Source organism: Lithobates pipiens, unplaced genomic scaffold (genome assembly GCF_037356315.1).
Source record: "Lithobates pipiens isolate NorthernLeopardFrog02 unplaced genomic scaffold, aLitPip1_a1.2 Scaffold_25, whole genome shotgun sequence".
NCBI lineage: Eukaryota > Metazoa > Chordata > Amphibia > Anura > Ranidae > Lithobates > Lithobates pipiens.
This window is the reverse complement of record NW_027507787.1, coordinates 40,082,179-40,099,804: the sequence shown is the minus strand read 5'-3', so window position 1 is coordinate 40,099,804 and position 17,626 is coordinate 40,082,179. Positions and strand designations below refer to the sequence as shown.

The 17,626-nt window shown below is 39.7% G+C and overlaps 1 protein-coding gene across 46 annotated transcripts in view; it reads left to right on the top strand.

Moving 5' to 3' along the window:
* Window positions 1-17,626, top strand: part of SORBS1 (sorbin and SH3 domain containing 1) — a 582,779-nt gene that overhangs the window by 491,976 nt on the left and 73,177 nt on the right. For 39 of the 46 annotated variants that reach the window (XM_077454315.1, XM_077454316.1, XM_077454323.1 and 36 more), the window contains 3 exons: window positions 717-782; window positions 8,583-8,675; window positions 15,991-16,028. In XM_077454315.1, the coding sequence (XP_077310441.1) occupies window positions 717-782; window positions 8,583-8,675; window positions 15,991-16,028 (197 nt within the window). The remainder of the gene's footprint in view (window positions 1-716; window positions 783-8,582; window positions 8,676-15,990; window positions 16,029-17,626) is intronic. The other 7 variants (XM_077454344.1, XM_077454317.1, XM_077454309.1 and 4 more) reach the window with 3 other exon arrangements.

Genomic DNA, 17,626 nt, shown 5'->3' with positions numbered 1-17,626 from the left:
AACTACGGTATATAATAACTACCCCCCAGCATTGGTAAAACTTTTTAAACAAGTTTGTTATGTGAAAGCATGTGCCATATTCTGGATGATATATCAAAGCACTTCTTTGTCAGGGATCATTAGCTGTTTTGTAGTAAATAGAAATACTGTATGTATTCCTTGGCTGAACCTTTATCTCATTATCCTGCACTGCCATCATGGAATTTCAGCCATTTGTAAATGTGGTATGTACTCTTGGCCTTAACGCAAAGTAAATGAAAGCACTATTTACTATCTGCCTTTTCCTGCAAAGATCAGTATTTTCCAAGCTTCTGTCCTATCTTAGTTAATGTAATGAAGTTAAATTGCTGTTTTCCAGGTGACCCCAACAGGTCAAAAAAATGCCTTCTAGAATACAGGTGACCGGCCTGTATTCATGTAGAAGCTTGCCTGGTCATGTTAGGGCTTCCTTTAGATCTTACAAATCTCTGAACCATTTTTTTGGACTAATCTAAACTGTAATTCTTTACAATCCTTTGCATGCCTGCTTCATGCCCCCCACTATAGTATGGGACATGCTTTTGCTTGTTTCCCCCCTTTTTTTTATTCTTTTCCTCCTGGTACAGATGCAAATCTTCTACTTGTGTGTTATTTCCAAATTCATTCTCCTTGTGATATCTTTTCTCTGTTTCTCTCTCTTTTTTCATCTCCTTATTTCATCCTCTGCTTTTCATCAGCCTCCAAAAAAGATATGGGATTATACTCCGGGGGATTGCTCTATCCTCAAAGTAGAGGATAGGAAGGTAATAACGTTCTCTTAATTCTCTCCAAAAAAGACTGCTGCAGCATCTAACGTGTGCTTGTGTGTGTAGTAAGCTTACATTTTGAGTGTGCTTATAGTTCAGCTTCTGAGCTACTCTGCGTAACTCGCATTTAAAGCCAAGTACACAACTTTTCTGGCCTTGTCATACTGTGCTTTCAGGGTCTGAGAAGTATAGATAAAGCTAGTCCATACTGGGAATAAAATCTACCATGACAGACTAAGGACACCACTCCTGGTTTATATACAGCAAAATATTTGTGAAGTTTGATGGAGCAATATTGTTAACCTCTAAGTGCAATTGTACTAGGATACAGATATCCTATTATTGAATACTGTGTAGGCAGAGGCTCAGTGAGCTCTTCAAATCCCACTCACAATCTTCCAACCCAGCCCTTCTAGTACCTGTCACATTATTCATAATATCAAGTTCTACAGTCATTCCTATGCTGTAGATTGAGCCAGAGACTCAGAATTATAAAAAAAAAAAACAACACGTGGCCTAGCTTGATAGCCACATAAGTAAATTACATTTATCAAGCTCTGGTAATAAAGGGAGGATGTAAATGAAGACAAAATCATCAAACAATTTAAACAATATCAGGTTGTGTCCACTCCATTTTGACTCCAAAAGTCCCTGTATTGAAGTATAAAGCTCCAGCACAAAACCAATATCATTTGTTAAACAAACTGATAGCTTTGGAATAGAGTGGTTTTGATTTTTGCACAGATCACACAACCTGAGTTTGGCAAGAACTACAGTAGTATAGTTCTTACAATACATATAAATCACTGGCTTTTTTTTTATTTTTAAGGTAAGCTATTTTGTAGCTGGTTTTAAGTTTTATGTTTTCCCTTATAATTCCTTTTAACTAGGGTTTATTTTATTGTTTTAGCTGAAATGCTGCTTTAATCGTGAAACATCCTAAATATGGAATTTTATAGTTACCATCAATTTATAATTAACTTTTATTTTCAAATGACCCTGGCGTTTCAGTCCCAAAAATATTGTTCTACATCAGAAGAACAGATGCCTGTACATAACACTCTTTTCGGTTGATATTCCGCTATGCTGCCCCCAGGAGCTAGTTACTGGTTTACAGAAAGGCTTGTCATACTGCCATTTCTTGTTGCGATATTGTAGACCTGTCCAAGCTTCGACTTTATTATAAGTGGAAAGTTGGCTCCATATTGAAAGGGCTCCTAGGGCACATAGTGGATGAATATCAAGCTATTAGCATTATGAGCTGCTGTTGGATTTTTTATAGACCGCTTTCTTTTAATGATTTTATAATATGACAGATGGACTTTTAAAGAAAAGCTGTAATAAGAGAGACAGAATGCCATTGCTTCTTATTTTTGTTACTTTGAGTCTCTAACCCAGAACATGCATGCAGCAGGTGAAGTCTTGTCCCAGCTCACTGATTACAAAGCAAGAGAACCAGCTTGACAGCCAGGCAGCTAGGATTTTCAGAAGACGGTTATCAATGGTAGCTCACATATATCTTAAATAACAGGTTTCTAGTATGGTAAATAGTAGCTTGATGTTCTCTGTTTATTACTGAACTTTTGTCATCCGGCTCATCTTGCTGTTTGCATAGTTTGTGACACCGGTATCCTTTAATGTAAACCACGGGTGTACAAATTAAGATAAGGAATGAAATCCACCAAAAAAAGTAACAGTGCTGGAAGAAACCCATTCAGTACAACACATAATAACCTTGTTATATTAAAAAATATCTTAGGCCCTTAAAATTTTGTTATACATCTTAAATAAAATGATATAAATAAATTAAACTAAATAGGAACACGTGGTCAGTGTTCTTGTAGAAGAAATGCAGACAGATGCCATGCTTTACAAATTACTTGTCTTTTGAAAAACAATAATCACCGATGAACAATTCAAAGTTCATTCTGCTGGCCAGTGTACAGCGCCTAATGTGGCTGTTAGCAGTGCAGAGTCCAGGGTAGTCATAAATGTGCCATGGTTGGTATAAGCAACCAGAATACCAAACCAAAATAGTGCATGCGTAAATTGTTAGTTATGAATAGAGTTATACTGTAGAGGTTCCAAGGCTTTGGCCAATTTTGCCCAGTTCTGACAAAACCAAACTAAACGTGGTCATACTCATCACAGATGGCATTTAACACTTATGATTGGTGGCATTTTCATATTTCAGGCCGTTTGTTGGTGTTATTACTCAAGGACTAGTTGCATAACAATTTTTTGTTTTAGCCTTTATCACCACATTTATTTACCTTGATGTTAAAGAAGGATCTATGATATTCTTTTCTCCTACATTTTGATTTTTATGAAGTACTCTTGAAGGAAACCTATACTTAAAGCGGAACTGAACCTTCTATCCTTTTCATCCAAGAAAGCTGCCATCTTAGCCTCTGTTCGATCTACAACTGCCATGGTACTGTACATGTGATTAGTTATGACAGCAGACATTTGATGGTGTAATAGTTTGGCTGAAGGTAGACGTAAAGTTAGTTCCACCTTAAAGAAATATGTGAAGTATCATTGCTTCCTTCTGAAAATGCCAATAGTCTGGCTGTCATGGTGACTATATAGTGTCAGCTACATACCCAAAAGTATGTAGATAAAGATTTATGGGGTTGATTTAACAAAGGCAAATAGGCTGTTCACTTTGCATTTTTTCCCCCAGCAGTTAGTGTAAAAATCCACTTTGTATAGAACAGCCAATTGTGCAAAAAACGTATTTTGCTTGCACGTGATTAGATTATGGAAAGCAGCAGCGCTTCATCTCATTTACTAAGCTATAGGAAAATTCCCTTACAAAGTGAACAGCCTCTTTACCTTTAGTAAATCAACCCAAGTACTTCACTCACTCCATTCTTTTTCTGGGTCAATCAGAAAGTACTGACCAGTATTAACCTCCCTGGCGGTATGATTCAGTCTGGAATTAGGTGCTGAAAGCGGTACAATTATTTTGCATGGAAATCTGGCGTTTTATTTTGTAGTCCTGTAATTCTTAGGAATAACGCTCTTAAATCTCTTCAAACCAGAGTCTAGCAGACATCCCGGGTATGATAAAGTTTATAGTATAATAAATAATAATAAAAATTATTCAATAATGTAATCAAATCCTAAAACACTGAAAAAGGGACACTTTTTGGTTGCTATGGACAATCTCCAAATTCCAGGCAGAAAAAACAGTATTTACAATATAAAAGTGCATGCAGGGCACTGCACAGACCACTAGGGACAAAGGGGGTGTGTATTTTTTACTACAGTACTGTAATCTGTAAGATTACAGTGCTGTGTGTGTTTTGTGTGTTTTTACTTTTTTGAATTTGCCGCCGTTCTCCGCTCCCGTGCGCCGTAACGCCGCAGGGAACGGAGCTCGGCGGCATTCGGCACTGTGAATCGAGCGGAGGACAGCTCGATCACACAGCGCGGGGGACATCGCTGGATCCAGGGGACAAGGTAAGTAACTCTCCCTGTGTCCTCCCCTGCATCCAGCGATGCGATCCAGAGTCTGGCTCTGGGTTACCGCTCCTGTTAGTAAAATCCTAACCCGAGCCAGACTCGGGATTACCGCTAGGGAGGTTAACAAAACAGCCCAACAATCAGCATTTTTAGGTGGTCCAGCAACAACAGCCTTTGTGTTGCTCGTATGCTTCCTATAAAGTATATCTATAGCCCAATTTTTTTTTTTTCAATTTGGATGGAGTAGGGAAGGAATAGGGCTCCCATCAGAATTTACTGCCATTGAAGGCTCCATTCAAGAGATTCTTCACAACTCATTGTCCCCAGAACACGAAGTTAGAGGAAATCTCTCTAACAGCAGCACAAACAGAAGTAAAAATAGAGTGGTGCCAGAGAAAGATCAACTGATACATCAAGTCTGCCCCTTTTTTGTTTTATTTTTTGTTGTTTTTGGGGTACCTTCTTTTCTTATATAATTTTTTGTCTGAGTTTAGTATAAGATAAGTAGGGCAATGCTAGAACCTCTGCCAGCTTTCTGGTGTTTTCTTTCTTGTCTTTCTATTGTTTTCTTGTTGCAGATTTTCCCTTACATCAAATATGGTAAAATGTTGTCCCCAGAACAGAAAGTGGGGCCAGCTAATCTAGCCATACACCTTACAATCACTGTCTCATTTACCTAAACGATTCAATATGAGGTGAAAAATAATCAACCCATTATCAAAGTAGGCAGACACTACATAGTTGATAGTAGATCTTTAAGTGGAACTACACTGCATCCGAGCACCACAAACCAAAAATGCTACTTACTTAATTTTTAGTATTCAAAGCAAACGCCCCCCATCCATCCATGTGTCCCTGATTTATTTTGCTGAGAAATGACTTTGAAAAACACCTCCTAGCATTGCTGGCTGTGGGGGATGTAAATAGGGACAGGTGATTTATATAGCATTTACTTGGAATCCTTCTGCCCCTAGCCCAGGCATGCATGCAGGGGGTGTGCTTGGCTAAGAAAACCACTCCCGAAGACTCCTAGGCCTGGAAACAAGGAAGATGAAGAAGTGTATAAAAATGTTTAAAATATATAAATATGATATACTTTCCGGTCTATTTACTAATACTAGCATCATAAGGATTAAAATAGTCAATACTGATTGAGAGAGTGAAATTCTGCTTCAAGGATATTGTAGAGTCAGATTGTATAGTGGATGGTGTAAAGGAGCCCCAGATGGCAGTAAAATGTCGGGGGACAAGACAGGCGTTCCAACCTTTCACCATTCTATCCAAAGGTTTAAAAAAATTGTGGGTTTAGATTCACTTTATGAAAAACAACCAAAAATTAGGCATACTAAATGTCTATTGTGGTATATATAGCCAGTGTCCAAACACCCAATATGGTGTACTGCCTTCTAACTTGAGCATATACAGACAAAGGGAAAGGTGGTCTTGGCACTGTGGAGATAAAGCCTCCATAGATTTGCTTTAATCTCTCTTTTACCCCATTTTGTGTATTTGTAATATTTATTAACAAAAATTTTGTAGTTGGTTGAGTCAGTGTATTTAAGTGTCAGTTTCAGTGCTTTGTGCTTATAAACGTTGAATTTTTCATTTTATTTGTTCTTGGATGTCTGCCCCACAGTCATCTGTCTGTTTCCAGTCCTGTTGTACTAATTGTTGTACTATATTTTAAGATAATATCACTTATTACATGTAGGGCTAAATGTGTGGTTACACTAAAACGCCTAACTAAAGTGTAAATAATAATGCATACTCATCCGGTAAGTGTGTTCATTTTCACTTTGATGAAAGTTGTCCTCCTAAGGAGAATATTATTATACAGGATTTATATAGCGCCAACAATTTGCGCAGTGCTTTACAACACAGACAGTACATTAACAATACAATTTAATACAGCAGCATTCAGAGGGCCCTGCTCGTTTGATAGGAGTTTCTTTGTGGCATCAGTTTAATGCAATGCTCCCAAAGTATGAGAAATGCACCACTGGTGTGGGGAGGGGGTACATTTTTCACCAAAGCTCTCTGTATCAGTGTAAGGCTGGGATCACACAGGTGCGGCTGGGAGACCCGGATGTGATTCGCACCGCACTGCAGTGCAAATCACATCCGATCTCTGTGCGATGCAAGTTCAGCCATACAGATAGTATGGCTGAATTCGCATCGCACCCGCTCCAAACTCGCACAGGACCCTTTTTTTGGTCCGCAGCAGAATCGGATCGCATGGGTGTTCACACCATGCGATCCGATTCCTGACCGAGTTTGCAGATCGCACTGCGATATGCGAACTGATCTGGGGGTGTCATTAACGTTTCACTGACACTCCCAGCAGTCCGCATAGGGCAGTGTGAACTGCCGGTGGGAGGCATGCGATGTGGGAACCCGCCGCGGATTCGCGGCGTTCCCGCATCGCTTCAGTGTGAACCTAGCCTAAGACCTGTAAGTCCAAATTATTTTAATATTGCTACTAACAATAGCGTTTGTGTTACCTTGATAATAAAATGACTTCCAATATAGGATAGTTACAAAGGAAGTGAATAGTGATGGGGGGAAAAGTACAGATTAGTATACTTTTTACCAAAACTGTCTCCACATTTCCCCCTAAATAGATAGATATCTCCTTTAGAATGATGGGTGGTAAGACCTCTATCTGACACCTGTAGCACTGAGACCCACTAGACCTCAATAGACTGAATGAGTACACATTCTTTAATAGTACAATGACTGGTGATATTAACATCTTATTTGCGCACAGTTTATTGAACACAGATCTTAATAGGCATGCGTGCCGTGTCTTGAAATCCTTTTTTTTTTTTTTAAACTTTGAGTTTAAAGATATAATTATGATATTGTAAACTCTCAAAAAGCTGGGTGATTTATTTTGTTTTTCAGTAGTGTGTTTCACATTTTGTCTCTTCTTTTATTTATTTTTCGCATCTCTGAAGATGGATTTAGTCATGATCTTCAGGTAGATAATTTAACAGTCCATATGTATGTGGACACCATCTGACCACAGCAACACCTCATCCTTTGATGAAAAAGCAGTTGGCTTTGTTGGATAATTTCATCCAATCACTATTTTTTTCCCCCGAAGACAAGCCAGTGTTCTTGTCAGAGCATCACCTAATAGTCCCGCTGTTAGAAGCTAAGTAGTCTGGCAGATATCTTCATGTACCAGCCAGTAAGGAGTCAATCTTTGGATGGGCTGCATAATGAACAAGCCATTCAGTATTGCCAACTCGGATGAGGACCTACTTCTGCACTAATTATTACACCTCCCAGATTTCTGACTCAAGTTAATGGGTTTCTGGATATTATTTCTCTTTGCACTTCATTGTTAAATTAAATCAGTGTCGCAGTTAATCTTATAATAGTTATTGTATTCATTGCTCCTTGTTTATGCAACATATGAAAATAAGCATTTGATAGTTAATATGCAGAAAAATAAGGACAGCTACAGTTTGATTTTAAAAGAGTGTGCTTATTCCACCCTGAAATGCAGAAAAAATGTCTGCAGTAAAGAACTATATATTGTGATTTTCTTTCATACAACCACGGGTTTCACACAACCACGGGTTGCAGGAAAGAAAATCGCTCAATTCCCCCATCAACACAGTCAGTGTTGATGGGGGGAGGGATCCCTGCCATGGAGCTATTGTGTTTTCTACTGGGGTGGGGGGGGGGGGGGGCAGAAAGCTGTCCCTGCAGGGATCACACAATGATTACTGCTAGAGGCTATAGCCACTGGGAATAATTGCATGCTAAAAAATCCGACATGCTGATTGTACCCAAGTCGAATGATGGTACGACTTTGGTACAATCAGTCTGCCCATAGATGGATGGAATCTTGATTGGTCCCTACTGAACCAGCCAAGATTCAATCCATCTATGGCCAGCTTAAGACTATCTCAAGACAGGCAAACGTCTTACCAAGAGCCAACAGTGGTGAGATATCTGCTCCATCAAATTAATTTTGTGTGCAAATGTTTTTTCCAAATGATAAAAGGGAACAGCATTTGTCTGCTTGCTTAGGGATTTTTCACAAGGTACAATATCAAGTACTCCCTGGAAAGCCCATATACCGCCCAATTATTGCAAGTAATACTAGAATCTGTACAATGCAAAGACTGGGCCATGTATGATCACCCCATATCAGTATTGAACAATGTCAAATGTTTGATTGGATGTCATCTTGTTGTTTTTGTTTGTTATGAAATTATTCTGCTACACTGTATATTGTTTCAGTGTGTCTTGTATATCATCCTCTGAGAGTTCTGTAACGTGTCCTTAATTGTCTTGTTCTTCTTTAACTAGACTGAGCTAGAGAAAGACCTCTATCAGTACGAGTCTGAGTTAGAGGCAGATTTAGAGAGAATGGACAAGGTTTATAAAGCCTCTGATAAAAGGGTATGGAAGTTTTCTTTATTCTGCCTTTAGCTTGCCTACGGAAATATATAAGTGTCTGCAAGAATGAGAGAATGAAGAGAAGCTCTTTTCATAACATCACTAATCTCAGCTGCAACCTGGCCTGTGGAATGTGTGGAGACAATGTCATGTTTTTCATCGCTCTGTATGCAGTAATCTCCTACTTCCAATGTGACGTACATTCCATGTAGTCATAGGATTCTGCAGTAACAAGGCTGTGCATGTGTAAAAACCAGAGTACTGTAACATCTGCCTGGCATGCTGTCATAGGCCTTCGTCCCACTACACATGAAGGTGCATGCTTTTGTAGAACCAGACAACCACTTATTTATAGCTTCTTTAAAAGGCTTTCGAACAAAGGAAAATCGTTTTCTTTATTATAAAAAAAACACTTCTTTGTAATCTATATAAATTTAAAACTGATATTATTGCAATTGGCCTTTCCTACATAGACAACAAATAAGATCAAATAAAAAATAAAGATGGTTGCATGGAAGGGGCTAAGGATGGAAGCTGAATGTGTCAAAATAGCAAGACAACTTCGAACAAGTTTAAAACCAGAATAGAACCAAAGACCAAGAAGACCTTGATTCATCTTCAGCCACATTCATACACTTACTTTTGAAGAATGAGTATATTGTCCCATTAAGGCTGAACTAAATTAACAGTACAGATAAAGTTCCTAAAGACAGAGAATTAGTAAGATGTCACATTTTAGACAGTAAAAGAGATTAGCTGATTCAAATACAGATAGCAGTTACTACCAGTTATTTGTTGGGCTGCAGTGAATGACTTTCGGCAGGCTATACATGATTCTTTTTTTTTTTTCTTGCAGCCTGTGGGATGAACAAAAAAGAGCCGATTCCTCCATTCACACATTCAAGGTGGATGGGAGAATCCTTCCTGTTGATCTATTGTATTCTGACAGCAAGTAAATTTATCAGGAATACAGTCAGAATACAATGATCAGTGCTATAGCTGGCTACACTGATTGTTCGGCATAAGCCCGACTAGCTGGTTGCACACAAGTTGATCAATAGATCAACTTATGTCCAACCAGCCTGCACATACATGAATTGAAATTTGGCTGGCTGGTCAATACTGGACCGGCTGAATTTCTTACCATGTATCGCCAGCTTTAATTGTTACTTCTAGGAACCAAGGTGCAGGAACTGATAAGCAGTTCATTTTATACCAATCAAAATCAGTCAGTAGTTTAGCCATTCTTCTGGTCATACACCAGCACATTTCATGAGTGCATATGGCCAAATGTGTAAAATGTGGTGCCTGAAGTCATTCTTAGAATTATGCTGATCATAATAGATCAGTAACTGCATTGTCACTGAATGCAAATGCAGAGATCTTCTACTGTAAGAATTTATTAAGTAAGTTCTTCCAAACATCAGAAGTACTGGTGTCTGAATGTTGGAAATATCTATGTGGCAAAACTTAGGTTGTTCTTTTTCTTGTGTGTTTCATCTATTGATCTGCTGAGGCCTAATGGCAGTAATATTTCAACTTGAACAATACCACTTTTTGTTCTTAGTGAACCACCTAATAAAATACTTGTAAATAGACAACTCTTATGCTAGGTTCACACTTGTTGTGTGGGTATGGGACAGTTCCTACACCCGCAGCCAAACTGCACTGCTCCTTTGCAGATACACAGGGCTGCCATTCATTCTTAATGGTACCTCCACACATCTGAAAATGCAGCATGTTTTCAGTTGTGCAAAATTGCATTTTGTAAAAGCACCATGTGATTTCCCTCTGGCTTCATTTACAGGAACCATTTTACTGTATGAAACACAGGCACAGCAGCCCATTCAAATGAATGGGCCATCGTGCCTGTGCAAATGGGGCTTGCAGAGCTGCTGAGGTGTGAACCTAGCCTGACTATATCTATTATTTATTAAAAATGTTACTGTAGCTCACAGGAAGATTTATGCTAGTCAGCTGTTTTCAGGTCTCTTTTCCGTAGAGCTTACTGTCTAAAGTAACCTTTACTTATTCAACAAAGATTACCATTCAAGGCCCCAAAAACAATTGGAAAGCAGGTTTGCTAGATGAAAACCAAGCAATGTGTAAATTGGGGTTTCCATGCTGAGAGAGTTACAGATGTCCTTTAATGACATGCACTCTACGCTGCAATGTTCCTAACTTGTCATTATATACTTATAGATTGTAATTTGTAAAAAGCAAAGCTGTTGAGATTCTATCTCAAAGTACTTTGGATAGCATGCAAAAAAATAAAAAATTAGAAGAGCACTTAAAGCCTAATTACTTTCCTCTCTTGCAAAATCAATTTGTCAAGTGCTCAACTGAGCAAGTCTAATTTGCTATTTGTGTTACATGTAATACATTTTGGTTCTACAAGGGGCACCGAGATTGTACAATGTGTATCTGCTCAGTTGTGCTGTCTTGCTTTTTGCTGATCTTTGCTTCCAAGATTTTGGCTGAGCCATACTTTTCTTTATCATTGGCTTTTGGACATATATAAAGATGTATGTTGTGTAATATTTTGTAACATACCTGTCATTATGTCATTATTTACTTCATATTTTGATAAATGTTTCTGATGCTTGATGATCTGTATGTTCCCCTTACATGTATGTATACACATTGATGTGTGTAAAGTAATCACTGCTCTTCTGTCCAGCCTGTGGCAATCAAAGAGTAAAGGAAAGTGTCCTCAGCCTTGATGTCTCTGTGAAACCTTGCCCTCTGACATGTTTTGCCCCGCCTATGACTAAGCCTGGTGGGCTGGGTGAAATGCGCAAGTAGGCGCGGTTTGGTGGAGACATGTAGGCTGAGGCCACTCATTTGATTGCATGGGCTGGACGGGAGAGCACAGATCACTTTACACACATAAAGCTTTACTTTCTGGATTGGTACATAGATACTTGGCACCCTCGTTTTCCTGAGGATCAAGGGAAGAGGCTCCTTTGAGTGGTGCCATAAGCATTACTAACTTTCCCATACTGAGTTACATAGCCAAATCACCCCAATACTATGGGGGTTATTTACGAAAGGTAAATCCACTGTGCACTACAAGTGCAAACTACACTTGAAATTGCACTGGAATTGCAGTCGCTGTAAATCTGATGAGTAGATCTGAAATGAGGGGAAGCTCTGCTGATTTTATCATCCAATCATGTGCAAGATAAAATGTTGTTTTTCTTTTCCTTGCATGTCCCCCTGGGATCTACAGCAACTGCACTTCCAAGTGCACTTGCCACCTGTATGGGTTTGGAATCATGCGTTCATGTTTCAGACCGCCTGAAACCTGAACACATTATTCAGACCAGACTATGGCTTTCCAGCATGGTTGCTGGCTGCAGTTGTGTAAGCTGAGAGTGTCTGTTACACTCTCTTTCACACTGCCCAGTGCCAGCACTAACAATTATCCATCCGCCTACACAGATAGAGGAGAAAGGGCTTGATCTGCTCCTTTCCCTCCCAACCCTACAACTCTGTGTCTGCACACACTACAGCAGCCTCAGCTACATCTGGATAAGAGGTGCTGACTGCCAAGGTGTGAGTGAGCTCACCATCCATCCCGTCTGTGACTGAAGTCTCCCCCCCTTCTCTCTCCTGCCTCTGAGTGAGTACACTAAGATAAATTGGGGTTCTCGGAGCACCCCTTACATTAAAGTTCCCCTTTACACCAAACGCCACAGTGTACCCCCTTACATAAGAGTCCTCTCCATACATCAGAGTTCTCAGTGTTCCCCCTTAGATCAGGGTTCCCAGAGCATCCCTTATGTTAGAGTTCTCCCTTACAGCAGGGTCCCCCCCCCCCCTTACAGTGTAAGGTACCTCTGCGAGTTCAGATTTAAAAGGGGAACTCTGTGGACTCTGATGTAAAATTGCTGTGCGCCGCTAAAGTGTTCGGGTTTGACTTGAAGAAAATATGGCAGCCCTATACCAGACCCTTATCTGAGCATGCAGTCTGGCAAGCCGGGGGGGGGGGGGGGGAACAAGCAAGCAGCCAAATCCCTCCTGAACCATACCAGGCCACATGCCCTCAACACGGGGGGGTACTTTGAGGTAAGGGGCTCCCCCCCTAAATACCTTATCACCATGCTCATGACAAGGGCCTCTTCCCCACAACCCTGGCCCGCTGGGTGTGGGGGGGTGACTTATCAGAATCTGGAAGCCCCCTTTGACAAGGGAGACCATTGATTCCAGCCCCCCCCAACCTATGTGAATGAATATGGGGCATATTGTACCCCTATTCGTTCACCAAAAAAGGTTTCAAAAAGTAAATAAAAATGCACACAGTTTTTGCAAGTCCTTTACCAAAAAACAAAACAAAAACAATATCCCCTGGTGTAGATCCATCGTCAATCACCATGAATGCTGGCCGCCGACCCGAAAAAAAAAAGCGCACGCCTGAAAGTTGCTCCCGCTGTTTGACAGCTCCGTCGCCTCCCACTGCTAAATAAACTAAAGGGTGTGCTGGTCGATGATGTTATAAGGGGGCGGGTCACCCAAGCACAATTCATCAGTTTCCGAAAGTGCACTATTCAGTAATTAACCACTTCAGCCCCGGAAAGGATTTACCCCCTTCCTGACCAGAGCATTTTTTTGCAATTCTGTACTGCATCGATTTAGCTGACAATTGCGCGGACGTGCGACGTTGTACACAAACAAAATTTATGTCCTTTTTTTTCCCACAAATAGAACTTTCTTTTGGTGGTATTTGATCACCTCTGCAGTTTTTATTTTTTGCACTATAAACAAAAAAAGATATGAAAAATATGAAAAAAAAGCAATATTTTTTACTTTTAGCTATAATAAATATCCCCCAAAAATTTGTAAAAAAAAAAAATGTCTTCCACAGTTTAGGCCGATATGTACTTTTTTGGTAAAAAAAAACTGCAATAAGTGTATATTGATTGGTTTGTGCAAAAGTTATAGTGTCTACAAAATAGGGGATATATTTATGAAATTTTTATTATAATTTTTTTTTTTTTTTTTACTAGTAATGGTGATCTGCAATTTTTATCAGGACTGCGACATTATGGCGGACACATCGGACACTTTTGACACTATTTTGGGACCATTGTCATTTATACAGCGATCAGAGCTACAAATAGCCACTAATTACTGTATAAATGACACTGGCATGGAAGGGCTTAAACACTAGGGGCGATCAAGGGATTCAGTGTGTCCTATGGAGTGATTCTAACTGTGGGGGGATGGGCTCACTACAACATGACAGAGATCACTGCTCCCGATGACAGGGAGCAGTAGATCCCTGTCATGTTGCTAGGCAGAACAGGGAAATGCCTTGTTTACATAGGCATCTCTCCGTTCTGCCACTCCTTGCCACAATCACGGGCTGCCGGCAAACATTGGGTTTGTGGGACCCACGTGCATGTGCCCAATAGGTGGCAAATTCAAAGGGACGTACAGGTACGCCCATTTACCTGCCTGTGCCATTCTGCTGATGTATATGTGTGTGCAGTGGTTGGCAAGTGGTTAAACCAGAAAAGGTTTTCAAAACTGCTGTATCTTTGGTAAAAAGGCATGGTATGTGCCTAGCAATGTCCCTAAGCCAAGGCTTAAGACAAGGGTTTTGCCAGGATTTGATCTACTGGTATCCTTTATATCCTTTATAAAACAAAAGGTCAATTAACAAAGCTTTCGCACAAGGATACAGAGCTTTTTTTTTTAAAAAAAGATCCTTTTTTTGCTGTTTGAATCTTGGCCAGTTCAGCATGAACTAGCCGAGATTTGAACCATGTATGGGCAGACTGAATGTACCAAGTTTATCGCTCTATCAACTTGGGTGCAACTGGCATGCCAGCTTTTACCTTTAATTATCACTAGCGATAACCACCATCTTCTGGACAAAGGCCCAGCAGGAGGGAGTCCCGCGTCAACACTATCTGTGTTGATCGGGAAGTCAAGCAAATTTCTTTCCTGCAACCCGTGGTAGCAGGAAAGAAATCAGCTCCTTGTATGGCTGGCCTTAGTTTTGCAAATTCGGCTTATTGTGGTGTTGGTATTATTGTAATCCTTGTTAATGTTCTCTTTAATCTCCCTCAAAAAAGTTTTCCCTTACTGATTTTTTTTTTCTAGTTTTAGGTGTAGAGTGGGAAAGGGTTAATCTGTCAATTTTTTTTTTTTTTTTGCTGTGTGCATCTGTACTGGGTAAATTCACCCAACTTCTTGACTGTTCTTTGCTAGTGTTGAACCTATTACCCCATAAAGTTCAGGTTTAATGACATGGTGGAACACTTCTAGACTACAGGGTAGTAATACCATCTCTAGCACAGCATTTCTACTTACAGCATATGTAAAAATGTAACATGAGACTTGTATTTTTGTATTCTGACATTTCACAGCTGTTTTACTAAGAAAAGTATCACATTTTCATACCTGAATAGTGCATACCATTCTTGCCATGTAATCGTAGTCTGATAGTTAAAGCAGCATACCTGGAGCAGTAGTGAGTAGTGTGTTTCATATAAAGTCCCAATGCCCCTCTGTCCCCAACTTTCCCCCTTTTTATACTTTATACCTGGAGCAGTAACCTAAATATATTAGCATTATCAGCAGACATTTAACTGGAAGGATTTGTAAATATTGAGCAATAGTAGAATGGGAAACTAAAGGGTGAACTTAATAACCTATGGTAAATATGAAGCCTAAAATAAATTGAAGGGGCTCCTTATGCCATTATGGACTAGCAACTAATGGGCAAACTAATAAAGGATTGAATACATTTAAAGCTTTACATAAAAATGGTGAGAAATGGTTATATGTATATATTCTCTTTCTGCTGATACTCTTCTGTTTTAATGGCTGAGTGACCTGGTTTGAATAGAGAAGCCATGTGGGAGTGCAGATATCCAGAATTCCAGAAACATTCTTTACTTATACACGTATTACTGAATTACAGAGGAGATTTGGTCCTGTACTTCTAATTGGGCACAGTCTGCTTTGACGAGTTTTACGCTTATGTGGGATTGCACCTCTCCTGAAGGAACCGTGTGTGAAAACAATTACAGGCTTGCTATTCTTACTCCAGCTGCTTATCTGTCTGTGCTGTTGGCTGTGTATGCTGTGACTCATTTAACACACATAAAAAGAGGCCAGTCATTTTAAGAAACCTTGCACTGTGACTGCCCGAAATCTGGCTCTCGCTAGGCATAGTGTATACAGTGCCGGGCTAAAGTTTTCACACATTCATGGAGGTAAAGTGGCACAGTGCTGAGGGAACTGAAGGGATATTGTCTGAATTTTTTGATCCATATCAATCCGTTCTTTTCTTGGATTCTTGCAGACTGCAGCCGTGAGCCGCCCAGACGATCTTCCATCTTAGTAAGTTTCAATTCTTCTCCTTATTGTTTTCATTTTAGGTTTGTGGGTTTATTTGTCTGATTCTATAACAATGTTCACTTCAAGAAATATCTGTTTTACAAATAGTATCTAATATTAATAAATTAACATGTTAACAACATATTTATGCCAATATTATAATGTTCTCCCTTTTGGTTTTTAATCCTAGGGGTATGAAATGATATGCTAAAGTACTGTTTTTAGTTTTATACTGTTCATTAAATGGAGTTTGTGGGTTTTTTTTTTTTTTAAATATAATTTGACAATAATATTGGTTATGATGTTTGTGGATTGCATTTTCATCATCTGTCTCTGTTTCCTACCCTGTTATCCTTATATCACTTCCACTTTACATCCTGCTATCAAAATACATACAGCCTTCATCTACTGTCCTGCTATCCAATCCAAGTATCAGCTCCACCTTCTGTCTTGCCATCCATATACAGCCTCCACCTAGTGTCCTGTTCTTTAGATATCAGCTCCACCTTTTGTCCTCTGATCCATATACAGCCTCCACCTACTGTCCCGGTATCCAAATAGCTCCCCCTTCTGTCCTGCCATCTATATACAGCCTACACCTATGTCCTATTATCCATATATCAGCTCAACCTTTTGTCCTGTTTTCCATAAATCATCTCCATTTTCTGTCCTGTGATACATGCAAGCCCTCTATCCCCTGTGCTGTTATTCATGAACCAACTCCACCCCTGCCTTGGTATCCATATACCACATCCACCTTCTGTCCTCCTACATGTGTTTCATCATCTTCATTTCTCTTGTGTACCCCCTCAGCAGCCTACCCTTTTATCCATGTAGTTTATCCTCCTACTTCCTGTTATACATGTACCGCCTCGACCTACTGCTCTTATCCATGTACTACATTTACTTCCTGCCCTGTTATTTGTGTACTACTTCCACCTTCTGTCCCAGCATCCATGTACTTCTTCTTCTGTTATCCATGTCCTACCTCCACTTCCAGCCCTTTTATCCGTGTACCACTTTCACATTTTATTTTGTTAGGTATGCATTTTTTCACCATCTGTCCTTGTGTGTACATGAACTGCCTCCTTTCCCACCCTGGTAAATACATTCCTCCACCTGTTGCCTGTTGTAAACATACCTACTCCACCCCTTTCTTTGTCATCTATGCTCCACCTCCTGTCCTACCATTCCCATCTGCTCCTCTTTTATATATGTACTAGTTTTACCTTCAGTCTCATTAAACATGTACTATTTCCACCTCGTGTCCAGTTTTACATGATTCATTTACACCTTGTATACAAATACTATTCCCATCTCCTGCTCTGTGATACATGTACCTGCTCTGTTTCCATTTTGTCCATGTACCTCCTACACATCCTAACTTGTTATATAACTTCTAAACATCCTACTACCATGTCATCCATATACCATCTTAACATCCTACTTTGTTGTCCATATACCTCCTTCACATCCTACCCTGTTTTCTATATACCATCTCAACATCCTACCTTGTTATCCATATACCACATGCTATCTTTTTATCCATATAACCCCTTCTTATTCTTCCTAATTTTCTATATACCTTCTCCACATCCTTC